Raw genomic sequence first — 12,965 nt, 5'->3', positions numbered from 1 at the left:
TACATGTTGTATGTGTCTGATTAAACTTGACTGCACACACAAGACTTCTGATGTGTCTCCTTGACTTTAGTGCTGGAGCCGGTAGAACAGGCTGCTTCATTGTCATCGACATCATGCTGGACATGGCGGAGAGGGAGGGAGTGGTGGACATTTACAACTGTGTGAGGGAGCTGCGCTCGCGGAGGGTCAACATGGTCCAGACTGAGGTATGGTGATTCTGAACTCATAGTCGCCTCAGCAGAACCGGGCATGTTCACACAGACTCGTCAGTAAAATATGAAAGGAAGGGGGGGGGGGGTTTGCAACTTGACAGGTTGTGGCCATAAATTGTGGATTAAGTAGTATCTGCAAACAATTCTTAGTATAAACCCCACTTCTCTGCTTCTCCAAAACAAATGCTTACCGTGTATAGAGAAGACTCACTAAAAGTGTGTTATTTGAGGACAGCTAAATCATTGCTTGTCATTTATTGGTCATTAATTCTGCATTCTCAAGTGATCCACGAGAGGTTTGCAACCATTTTGCCAGTGACTGATGATGGCACTTATCTTCTAAAATGCAACATAATTGTTTTAATGATGTCATTCACTTTTAAGCACCAGCTCAAGAGTCACGTTTTTCAAACAAGAATGTATTTGATTAAGTTGTCAAACCATCCAAATATTAATAATCTCTATCAGATGGCTGTAAAGCAGGTGCTCTGCTTGTCTGGCTGTGCTTTGTAAAGCACATAACGTGTTTATGTTTGCAGCAGACATGTTTAAATGGTGAGAGCAAGAGTGTGGATTTTATTGCACACGACCAAGTCAACACTTGCACTACCTTTTTCTATCATAATGACCTTTTCTTACCAACGACTTTTATTAAAGTGCACACCCAAACTATTTCTCAGTGTGACAAACATAAGTGCTTGGCAATACATTCTGTAATAAAAGGGTTTAGAAGCTCATAACAGAGAGGATTCTGCTCATATTGCCGGCTGCAAACATTCCTGGCTCATCTTCCAGCTTTATTCCATTGTGGACAACCAAAGGATTTTCCTGAACACCGGCCATCTGGAGGTGTCCATGGTGTCGTTGAATGCATCATTTCCCCGTAATTCCCTTTAAATCACAAGCGTCATTGGACTTAATAGGCAAATGTTTCATAGCTGACGTTCGAATTGGGATTTGAGGAACTGGAGACCAAATGTTGAGTCATTCTCCTAAAGTTCAGTGACCTTCAAAGTGCATGTAAGCATGTATTTTCCCTCGCAGGTGTTCAAGCTCTTTGGCACAGCTCTTCAGCCTGCAGCCAGACGGCAGCTCTCAAACGTGTTTAATTTAACCATTGAAATGAAATGCCTTGTTATTTATATTTTATGAGCTAAGATCAGATCCATCAGCCTGTAGATTGATGGACAGCTGACCTACTGAACCCGCACAGGACACTCAAACTCTCAGGTCAACAGTTCAAGCTCTGTACTAGACAAATAACAAATGGCAACACATGTTTCTTATTCAATCTGTAAATCAGTGACCCCTGTGGATGTGTGCGGATTTTGGCGCAAAGTGACAAGAAAGTGTCAGCTGAAAATGTCACTTCAGAATAGATTTGCATCAAGCTTCAAGCTGTGTCACCATCTCCACCGCTTGACTGAGTGACTTGAGGAGGAGGAGGAAATGTGCTGTGATTTCCCGCTTCACCCTGCATGACATAAGTACAGTGAGAGTTGTTTTTGTCGTTGAGACATCAGCTTTGTTCATGCGTTGATTGTGGCTTAACTTTTGACGAAATCAGAACCATGTATGAACCATGCGGTTTGGGGGAATAAAATTGGGAAAGGTCAAGCAATTTCAGAAAATACTCTCCGCTTGGCTTAAAAATATTTTCAAAATGTCAATGTTCAGAATTCTGAAAGAATCGAATCAGACCTATTGCAAAAAAATGCTAAAATATGTAATGTAACCTTTGAACGTAGACAATGACTAATATTAGTCATAAAAAAAACAAAGGGGAGAGCAAAATACACGGTAAAGTCATGGAAAGGTCATTGAATTCTGCCAGCAAAAGTAGCAGAGGAACCCTGGCTTGTGGAAAAAAAGCCTCATTTTGTGTTTTCAGCATCTCTTTAGAGGTCTAAGATGTCTGACAGATCCGCAATGAGGATGCTGTTTCTTTCAGGAGCAGTATGTATTCATCCATGACGCTATCTTGGAAGCATGTCTTTGTGGGGACACCACCATCCCTGCGAGCCAGCTCCGCTCCGTCTACTACGACATGAACCGCCTGGACCCACAGACCAACTCCAGCCCCATCAAGGAGGAATTTAGGGTGAGGAGTTGTTTAACCCTGATAAAATATGCAAAAAGGCCTAACAAAGCATGATCTCAAATGCAGGATAAGTTTAGTAGACAACAGTAGACGTGTTGTGTCTTGATGAATGGCACAGCTCCCCTCTGGGCCAATCAGTAAATATATTTCCTTGCATTAAGAGTAGGACCTCTCCTTGGACCAATCAGTGTATGAGATTCATCACTCCCCTAAGTTTCATCACAGCCACATCAGGGTTGTCAGACTGATCGCTAATGTAACTGATTAAAGAATTGCATTGTTAATTACCATAGTGGGAGATAATTAGCACGCTCAGAGCCCAAGTGCCTACCTTCCAGTGTCAGAATGACAGCGTGTAATCTGCTTCAATCTGACAGACGCTGAACATGGTGACTCCCACGCTGCGGGTGGAGGACTGCAGCATCGCCCTACTGCCTCGGAACCACGAGAAGAACCGGTGCATGGATGTCCTGCCTCCGGACCGCTGCCTCCCCTTTCTGATCACCATCGACGGAGAGAGCTCCAATTACATCAACGCTGCCCTCATGGATGTAAGATTCCAGTGTTACAGATGTTAAGTCTTTGTGCTGGAATTCCACCTCAGAGTGGCAGAGACCTTTGCTTATTGCATCACTGTAAATATAAAGTGGTAAACTGACACAAGGCAAGAAATTCCACCTCTCTCTGTGTGTGAACTGAAACTTTCCCACATGTTGCTTGTCCTGTCAATTGCTAATTGTTGAGATAAAAATAGGTGTTTTGTATTTGTCAGGTAGTATTAAACTTAGTCTACTGGGGTGAATATGAGTGGTGTTCTTGGTATTTCAGCCTCTTTTACGGTACAATACAGACCTCTTTTCATGTGACTGGCTGTGAAACATTGCAAATTCTTTATCTACGGCCTTTGCTGCTCCTCATACACAAAAAAGAGATAATATTGTGCCAATAAACCTCAGGAATTTCAGATGTTAAAGATTTAAATTTTTTATTCTAAATGTCAGCGTACTAATCCGAGCGCTTAAGCAAATGGAAGTTCTTTTAACATGGTTATAGCTTTATTCTGGCATAATTGGTATGGTTACCAACTATATATATTCAATATGTAACTAACAATATGTCTTCCTTTTCTTCTTCTATTCCCTACCTCCTCCAGAGTTACAAACAGCCCTCCGCATTCATTGTGACCCAGCACCCATTACCAAACACAGTGAAGGACTTTTGGAGATTGGTACTGGACTACCACTGCACATCCATAGTGATGCTCAATGATGTGGACCCAGCCCAGGTAAACCCGACCTGATATATGTTCTCAAACAGCACACACAGTGATCCTCGAGAGATATTACAAGAAGTCGGCGTACAAGTAGATGACAAATGAAGCAATTTTGTTCATGAGAAGTGTGTATAAATCCTGAGGGAAAAAACATGCATGGATGTGTATGTGTTAGGAACACTATGTGTATATTTGAAATGAGGGGGATGCTACAGAGAAAGCCATGAAAGTGGAGACAGGCCTATGGAAGAGGATCTCCAGATTTCTCAGCCCGAGGCTCTGTCATAACACCCTGGGATCAAAGCCTGAAGCCCGGCTGCTCCCCCCACCCAAATCCCCTTCCCTAGGTGACGACTGACTGGCTGGATAGAAAAGGCCTTTCATTCAATATTCTCAGTGTAGCCGGTCCGTCAGCCAGCCAAGAAAGCAGCACAGGTGGGAATGGAAGAGGGGCGAAGAGAGGTGTAGGAAGTTGCAGGTTTACCATCTTTAACATCAACATCTTTGTTTTGCGTCTGTTGAATTTGTCAAGTTTCAACAGGCTCACAAAGGAAGCTGGAAAGTGGTGCTTAAGCAGCCACATAGACTGCGCGCACATCTGTAGTTTTGTGTGTTAGAGGAAGAAGTGCCTGTCCATTTGTATGAAGGCTTTCAGGCATGATGTTTGCATTCTTCTGAAGGAAGTGGTTTTCTTTCGTTTTTGTTTGCTTATGACTGGGACTAGACTAGGAATATGTGTCAGTGTAGAACGTGTCCATCTGTGTGTACACTTCCCATTGTCTGATTTGGAGCTGCGAGTCTGACGGTGAGCTCCACAGGTGCATGTTCTTAACTGGGCTTACTCACCTGAGAGGCAGAAATAGGGTAGATTTCACCGCTCTTTTGAAGCTGTCCCCAGGGGGATTTTTTCTTTGTACTCTTTCAACTCTGTTGTCAAAGCAGTGAGTAATATTATCAGTAACTGCTCCTTGATGCTTTTGATTAGCTGCAGTTAATAATTATAGCTATTTTACGGCATCATATTGATTGCATTTGGAATAATTGCCCGATGGTATTTACAACCCTAATTCTAAAACAAGTTGGCAGGCTGTGAAAAGAACAGTAAAAACCGAATGTAATGATTTGCAAATCTCATAAATCAACATTTTATACACAATAGAACATAGAAAAGATATCAAATACAAAAGTGAGAGATTTTATTATTTTCTTCCCAAATATGATGGCAGCAAAATAAAATAACACAAAATTGGAGCGCAGACAACAAAAGGCTGGAAAAAAGGAGGTGCTACTAAAAGTAATCAACGAAGGCCCAAAGTACTTAAAGAGAAAGCAGCTGAACTTGTTTTTGTTGTGGGAGGATGTTTCATCTTCTTCAGTTCTTCTTTGTTTGGATTAGAGGTGAGACCTTTTTCAAGAACCTAAAAAAGTCCTTTAGTCTTTTTTTAAGCATGCATTACCTGGATGACTGAGAGTCTACACAAATATGATGAATGAAACGTTGAAAAGTCCAGCCTCTGACCAGAATCTTCAATGAACACCTGTCTGGGGAAAAATGTCAGTAAATTTTGTGTTTGTCAGGTAAATAATTGGGGTCACCGAGCAGGTGAAGTATTCGAAATCACTGCGCAAATCAGAGCAGCTTACAGCTATTTGGAACTTTCTACTCTACAGTGTCTATCAATGTTTTTGGCGCAGGGAAATTTGAAGTGCCCCGATGTAAATTATTGATGATGTTTTGTTTTTTTTTATTGTAAGAGTTCAGAGTAAAGTTGTCAGTCTGATGTTTTTATAATTATATCTTTCATGAGACGCTGATGCTGAGGCTCCTGCATGCTAAACAGCCGAGGGGCTTATTTTGACTCTGTTAATGTGGAACGTTATTTTCATGAGTGGTTCAAATAAAAAAAGCTTTTGCTGGTACAGTTTCTCAGTTTACCTGCGACAGCCAGATAAAGTAAAACATCACTGTCTATACAAACAACCAAAGCAACCTACACATGGAAAGTTTAGTTCCATGAAAATACAGCAATATCCTCTGTATTGTTGGTAGTGAATTATGGTTGCCTAAAGAGAGTCTGATTGAATGAATTCGGTGAACTTATCTTTTATTACTTTTTTCAGCCTAAAAATAATTAAATATGCTGCATTTAAGAAACAAAGGTGCATTTTTCTCTGAGAGGAGAAGAATTGGCCAAGGTTTGTGAGACATTTCAATTTGATTTGATGAACTAAAGGTCATTTGATTAGTAGAAAGCACAGAAAGCTCTCATATTTGGAGCACAATTGTGTTTAGTTTATCCAAGACATATTTCTGCTTGTAGCTGAATGTTCCCAAATGAAAAAAGCTGTTCAGATTTTAAAGGAAACTACTTTCACAGTGTGTTTTTAGCCCTTTTGACACACAAAAGGAGTTCTAATCAGTGCCACTGATTTGTTGTGCGGTTGGGATCTGAAACTAATAAATCATTTTTCATTTTCTTGTGCATTTTTCTTTGCTTTGTTTGTCTCTGTGTTGGTGTACCTGTATCTGTTTGGATGTGAATGTGTGTGTCTGTGTGTGCACGTGCCTGTTTTGTTTAGTTGTGTCCACAGTACTGGCCAGAAAACGGAGTCCACCGCCATGGGCCCATCCAGGTGGAGTTCGTCTCTGCTGACTTGGAGGAGGACATCATCAGCAGAATATTTCGGATCTACAATGCAGCTCGGGTACGCCATGCAAGGCTCATGCTTAAAAAGGGATGAATTTTTGTGATCAGGCTGACCCTTAGTCTTTCTGCTCTGTTGCCCATTTTTTTCCAACTTCGAAACTTCTTTGTCTTCCCTGCCGTTTCACAACAGCCAATTTCTCCTGTGAATGCACACCTCACACATCCCACTCATACGCCGGCCTGTCCGCTCAAGCTGTGCCGAGGCAGAGTCAGTCTTTTCTTTAACTACACCTCTGCACCAGTGATTGGACCGAGGTGTGATTGCCGCAAGTTTTTTAGACTGCTCAAGAAATTTTCACCTGTAGTGAAAAAGGGAGAAATCAGAGCTCCCTATCAATTTTTGTGATTCTGTAAAGGGCTGTTTCTCCAAATCTACAAAAAAAATCCCTCAAATTTCCAATAGGTATCTAGACAATGCACAAATTGCTTTTCTAAAAAACAATGCCCATTTCCAGAGATAAGTTAAGATAAGATAAGTAGTGGGCCCCCAAAGCATGTAGTAAGAACCTTAGACATTTTAAAGGTGTATAAGTCAAAAATGTTGGCAATCATTTCCCAAGATCAGTGGTTTCCTCTGTTTTAGCTTGTAACCCTCCACTAAAAATCAATGTTTTCTCGTGACCTGAAGTCTCAGTTCAAAGCTTTTGTGTGCAGCTGATTGGTGAGCAATTTAAACTATTCTTATCTAGCCAGATTGTATCATTAAATCACTTTAAAGGCACATAAGACATTATATCATCCAGTTTTCACAATATATCAAAGGTTGTTTTAAAAAAAGTCCACCTTAATACCGGTTTATAAAATATGCGTCCATCGTAACTGTGTGATCATCCTGCGGCCTCTTTAATTTTTCATTAAAATTATGAAAAAATTGCATTTGACTGTTAGAGTTGTATTATTTTAGAAGAGAAAATTTGAAGACAGACACCTTAAAATTTTGCAAAATAAAACCAAAAAACTGTCATTCCAAAAGTGGCAGCGCCTGTGTTGCTCAAATTTGGGTGTACCGATGTTTTAACTTGGAGTTAAGATACCTCACAGCACAGAAGGGGATCCGACCCATGCTGGCATCACCTGTAGTCACCTGCATAAGCTCCTTATCCCGACAGTCTGCCCACGTGTGTCTGCAGTCATTCCTTGTATTAACATGCTATGACGTCCTCTGGTTGGTAGAGGCAGCGGCATGTTCAGTGCAATGCAGTCTAATCACACATGATCACTGACAAGTATTATTGATCGACACATCTGAGCGTCTGTATTGTAGATTGCTTTACTGTCTGTCTCCAGCAGCAGCTGTGCTCATCCATCACCCTGTGATATTTCCACGTTCATCTCCTGAGTGACTCTCAGTGCTCTTTATTCATCTCTATCCTGCCTCAAATGGGCTCAGATCCACTTTGCATTTAAATGTTCAATCTATGCACAGCAGCGATTAACCCTCCCCTCCATATGTGCGTTAACATGAGATATCTGGTTTGTCTTTGCCCTTTAGCCACAGGACGGTTACCGGATGGTGCAGCAGTTCCAGTTCCTGGGTTGGCCTATGTACAGAGACACGCCCATGTCCAAACGCTCCTTTCTCAAACTCATACGACAGGTGGACAAGTGGCAGGAGGAGTACGACGGAGGCGAGGGACGCACTGTGGTCCACTGTCTGTAAGTTCTCTCAGCCCTGAGTGCAGGAGAAACTTGAGTCAATGTTGGCATTAAAAATGAAACATCTCCACCTACTGAGCGTAAACACTTATTGCAACAAAAGCCCCACATTCCTCTGCCTGATGGCAGCTTTATTGTTAACACCAGCTCTTCTTGATAAACGAAACATTTATGTATCTTATCTCAAGCTCTGTTTAGTTCTCACATCCTTTGCTTGTATATCATAACTGCAGGAATGGAGGTGGCCGCAGCGGGACATTCTGTGCCATCAGCATTGTATGTGAAATGCTTCAGCACCAGCGCTCTGTGGATGTTTTCCATGCTGTCAAAACACTGAGGAACAACAAACCTAACATGGTGGACCTGTTGGTGAGGATCACTGCAGCAGATGAACTCTTTTATAAAATATATATATATCTTAGATCTACTCTCCTTTGGTGCTATTTAGTTTGACAAAACAGCTGAGTCTGAAATATGTAGACTTTTAGTCCCTGGTTTGGGTCACATTCCCACATTCGTCCACTTCCTGTGCATGTTTTTATTTTACTCAGACAGGAGGAATGGTCATCAGGATGATGCTCCCTGTGAAAGTCACAGCAAGTTGAATTAAGTACCAATTATATGTGCTGAAAATGAAAAACCTTGTAGGTTCAGATGCAGCCTGTGCCTTTATATGTTTCTCTGATCTCATTCAACTTTTTCTTGCTTCTTTCTTTGAATTTAATTAATCTTAATCTTAAGGGCTGTCTTTAAAAGACCCAACCTAAATACAATGAAGGGGGAAAAAGCTTTTTCTTTTGAATTTACCCCTTTTTTTCCCTTTTTCTGAGACTGATCACATTAGAGTAAAGGCAGTGCTTTACAGCTTTTGAATCAGTTCCTGAGGCTGAGAAATAAAGGTTCCGAAGGAGCATTTTTTAATGCTAAGAAACATTGCTTAGAATTGGAATTTACATCTTCCGACAGTCAGAGAAAATAAAAACACCCATTAGAGGTCAGAGCACCTCGTGATATAAAACAATACAAGAAGTTGAGTTTTTTTCAGACAGTGATTAATTAACTTTTAGGGTTTTAGGGTTTTTTAAAGGTCTCAAGGGCTCTTAAATTACCTTGTATGGTGAAATATTGGTCCACTTTAAAGTATTCAACTTGACCATGACAAGAAGAAAATTTTGTTTTTGTGCGAGTTAAGGTGGAAAATATATTTCAGAGCTTTGAAGGTTAAGTCACAAATTCAATCATACTCATACAATCTGGAAGCTTTCTGCAAAGCAGCACATTGTCACCAGGTGCTGGTCAAGACAAACAGAGAAGCAGTGGAGATACCACGTGGCTCTGAATTGTATTCAGGTATTATGTGTGAGTGAAAAGGCAGGCAATGTGTTTTAGCTCTGCTTGCATTCTGCAAGAATGATAATTGAGTGAATAGTGTGACCGTGGCGTTCCACTGCACCGTCATGTACGGTAACAGAGAAGGAAAAAGGGCCCTAAAGTCAATATTTAGTAACACTTTTGAGATTTTCAATCTTTTAGATTGAAGGACTGTGACATCCATCCAAAAACATTCAACTTGGGTCTATGCAGGTATATTACTGTGGATGTTTATGTGTGTTTAGCATCATTGTTGGGGATTTTTGTTGTGGAGTTGATGATTGCGGAACTGTTTTATTCACCCTTGGTGGAGGTTTGCGGTGTCAGGCTACATTTAGTCTTAGTGCTGTGTAGATGCTAAGAGGAGTTTAAGGCTGGAACTGAATAAAAGGTATTTTATTATACCCTAAGGAACTAACAAGTTCTTATAAAGCTAAGAAATGTGCATGGCCTTTCCAAATGATGATTTTGAAGAGACCTTGGTAAAAGTTTACTTAATAAAGTTCTTTGTGAGCCCAAACCTTTGCTCCACCTCAAGACTGTACGAAAGCAAGGCTAATAGTTTAATCTTTCCTAAAATGTTGAAAAGAATGTTCATCTTCGGCTGTATTCCTTTTCGTTTGTGCTTTAGTCACTTGTGACAGAACAGAAATGATGAGAAACTTGTGCATGCTACTGTATGTGGAGATGGAGTCTTTGATATGTATATCAGGCAGATGAAGTAAACAAAGGCTTCCACTTGCTCCTAATCATCGATCAGCAGAACTGAGTTCATCTTCTGTTATGTTTAGTCAGAGGGATTAGATTTCATACAACCATTTTGCAACCATAGCTTCACAGCAAGCCTAACTTTATGGTCATTTTACAATATCTGAATCTGCCCAACTCAAGCACTAAATTACAGGACAATAAAAAAGATCATAGTCTTAGTGATTACCTCAGAGGGGTCCTTTGTAAAAAGGTAGCTTGAGGAGCTTCTTTATTTCAGTCATTACTGCAGTTCTGTTCTACTTTACTTTATGTTTAACAACGTACTTCTTCATACTGGAATTTTCCTGATTAGACACACACATCATTGTTTCCGCTTAACATGTTGATCAGTCCTCAAACTTCACATCTGACTAATACCTCTTATCTCCTAGGACCAATACAAGTTCTGCTATGAAGTGGCACTGGAGTACTTGAACTCTGGATAATGAGGTGGACCTGCTAAGTTTGGGACATTACAGAGGACTGCAGCTCACATGTGCATTACGCTGAAAGAGTGTGTGTTACCAACCCGACAGGAGCGAGGTACACACATGCAGGGTCCTTTGACCAGCTCTCCTTCTTCTTCTTCATGGTCTTGAAGGGAAAGGCAGCAGAATTGTACAGTGTTAATATCACAGCCTGTTTCTGTCAGTTCTGGCGAAGGAAGTCAGCGGGAGCACAATGAGTTATTTTCTTTTCCTCCTCAGTGGGTCGCCTCCTCTCTGGATCCCTTTTCATCTGTGTTTCTTTCTCTCAGCTGACCTGTAGTCCCGTGGTTTTTGCCTTGATCCTCATTGGACAACAAACATTAAATACTCCAGTTTTCTGTGGAATGCGATATGCTGTACATACTGTAATGTGTCCATTTTACCCTCTGATTTCTGTTTCGCTCAGCTCACTGTTGAGTCTTCAAATGCTGAAAGCCTAAATGTTACTAAATGTCCAGTAAATTTCTGACTTTTCAAAGACTTTTGCTTCATGTTGAGGACAGCTGGCTCAGTCTACATCTGCTTATTTTTTTTTCCTGTACAGGGATCCAAAGCTTTATTTGCACTTCCATTGAATTCTTGCTGTGCATATTGTACATATTTCTGTAGATTATTTATTCACAGTATGTACTTTTTTTGTGACTCGCAGTAAGTGACAATCATTTGTTCTATAGGTTTGGTTTGTTGATTGTATTGTGTGCTTTTTTTGGTCATCTTGTATGACAGAGAAAATCCATTGTAAAGAAAAAAAGATATATAAATGTATCTACAATCTAAACATTGGGTTATGTTTGTGTGCCTCACATCTGGGTGGAGCCGGAGAAGATAAAGTAAGGGGGACATCTGCTGGAGAGAAGGGGAACTGCAGGTGCCAGTTTGCTTCAATTTGTTTTAACATTCGGGTGATAATGAATAGATTTATTGTAGTTTACAGCATGTTGGTCTGATTTTAAATATGAGTCAATATTTGCAGAGCCTTCCAGGTACACAATTACGATAAGGTACTGGAGGCTAAAGTTTCCCCCTTATATGCGAGTTATTAGAAAAGATTTTATCAAAAGTATTTATTTATTTATTTATTTATTTAAGAGTTATCAAGTTAATTATCATTATCGTGTTACAGGGAAGTCCAAAATAATAAAAAATTAAATCACAATGCAGGAATCTTAAAGCAAAAATAAGGGACAATAGGATGATAAAACTCTTATTAAAATCATTAAAAACCCATTTTTCTATTCTAATTTTATTCTGATTTAAATTATTGAAATAAAATTTTATAGTTTTTATTATGAATGAATATTTGAATATCGCACATAAAGAATAATCACCCTAGATCTGAAAGGGTCTGCCTGGACTTTGGGGAATTATTTTTGTATAGGCCCTTTAGCTCATGCAAACCGACTATCCTCAAGTTATTTCCCTCAACCACAAATGGATTCAATAACTTATTAACAAGAACACACCAGCTTATTTGTTACTCCCTTCATAATTTCAGCTCTTAAGAGGGATGTTGATTCAGCTTCACATTAATTTTTAGAAGATGTGTTATTGAAATAAATTGCATTATTTAAGCAGGTGATGCTGTTATTCAACCTATCATCACTATTTTAAACAGCACCCGTCGTTAGAATTCAATGAAAATTAATGCTACGTCTCTTTGGATTTTTAAGTTTTCAGTTTAGCTTTAAGGTGATGAGCTGAGCAGGTCAGAAGTGGGAAACACCCAACTTTTCATCTTTACCTTCTTTCAACAAGTTTCTTCTTAAATATGCACTGAACCAAAATTAAGGTTCTCATTTCTGTGAAAGCTCACCAAAGAAACCAATTTTGATTTAATTCAAAGGACCATGCACTCTGATGATATATAAAAATCTTGCTCCACTCCTCATCTCTTTGTATTTCAATTCCAAGGAGCCAGACTTTCTGTTAAACTTTTAAAATGGACTTTGATCAAACTTATCCAGATTTCCTAAAGGTCTTTAAAACTTTTTCTTTGGGAATTGGCTGCTTTTTCAGTCTAGTTTTTGTAGTGCATGACCATTTTCATAGGAATGTGTTGTGTTTGTTTAATTAATTTATTTATAAAAATTTTTGTCAAGCCATTTAACACTGACCTAAGGATGATTCATACATAAAAAGCCCCCTAACTCAATACCTGAAGCAGTCTACACATAACAGATGGAAGAACCAAATCTTTAGTCACTTTGTTACCAGCAGCCTGTCGCAAAGACAAATGATTTGTTCCCATATATTTAGTTGCATCTATGGAAACTACCAAAGACAACACAGTTTGACAGACATCAAATAGTGTTTTTGCTGGTGACTCCCAAAGAATTCAAAGTAAAGACAAGAAACTTGTGCTACAAACAAAATGGACCAAACTCAGTGAATAATTCCCTAAATTCA

The 12,965-nt window shown here is 39.7% G+C and overlaps 1 protein-coding gene across 6 annotated transcripts in view; it reads left to right on the top strand.

The window, feature by feature from the left end:
* Nucleotides 1–11,331, top strand: part of LOC140268994 (receptor-type tyrosine-protein phosphatase mu-like) — a 158,191-nt gene extending 146,860 nt beyond the window's left edge. For 4 of the 6 annotated variants that reach the window (XM_072364013.1, XM_072364012.1, XM_072364011.1 and 1 more), the window contains 8 exons: nucleotides 71–206; nucleotides 2,164–2,313; nucleotides 2,691–2,864; nucleotides 3,467–3,598; nucleotides 6,167–6,292; nucleotides 7,787–7,950; nucleotides 8,184–8,319; nucleotides 10,464–11,331. In XM_072364013.1, the coding sequence (XP_072220114.1) occupies nucleotides 71–206; nucleotides 2,164–2,313; nucleotides 2,691–2,864; nucleotides 3,467–3,598; nucleotides 6,167–6,292; nucleotides 7,787–7,950; nucleotides 8,184–8,319; nucleotides 10,464–10,517 (1,072 nt within the window). In that variant the 3' untranslated portion in view covers nucleotides 10,518–11,331. The remainder of the gene's footprint in view (nucleotides 1–70; nucleotides 207–2,163; nucleotides 2,314–2,690; nucleotides 2,865–3,466; nucleotides 3,599–6,166; nucleotides 6,293–7,786; nucleotides 7,951–8,183; nucleotides 8,320–10,463) is intronic. The other 2 variants (XM_072364009.1, XM_072364010.1) reach the window with 2 other exon arrangements.
* The last annotated feature ends 1,634 nt before the right edge of the window (nucleotides 11,332–12,965 follow it).

This window comes from Leuresthes tenuis, unplaced genomic scaffold, assembly GCF_036924035.1.
Source record: "Leuresthes tenuis unplaced genomic scaffold, fLeuTen1.0.hap1 SCAF_14, whole genome shotgun sequence".
Lineage (NCBI taxonomy): Eukaryota > Metazoa > Chordata > Actinopteri > Atheriniformes > Atherinopsidae > Leuresthes > Leuresthes tenuis.
This window is presented reverse-complemented; position numbering and strand designations above follow the sequence as displayed.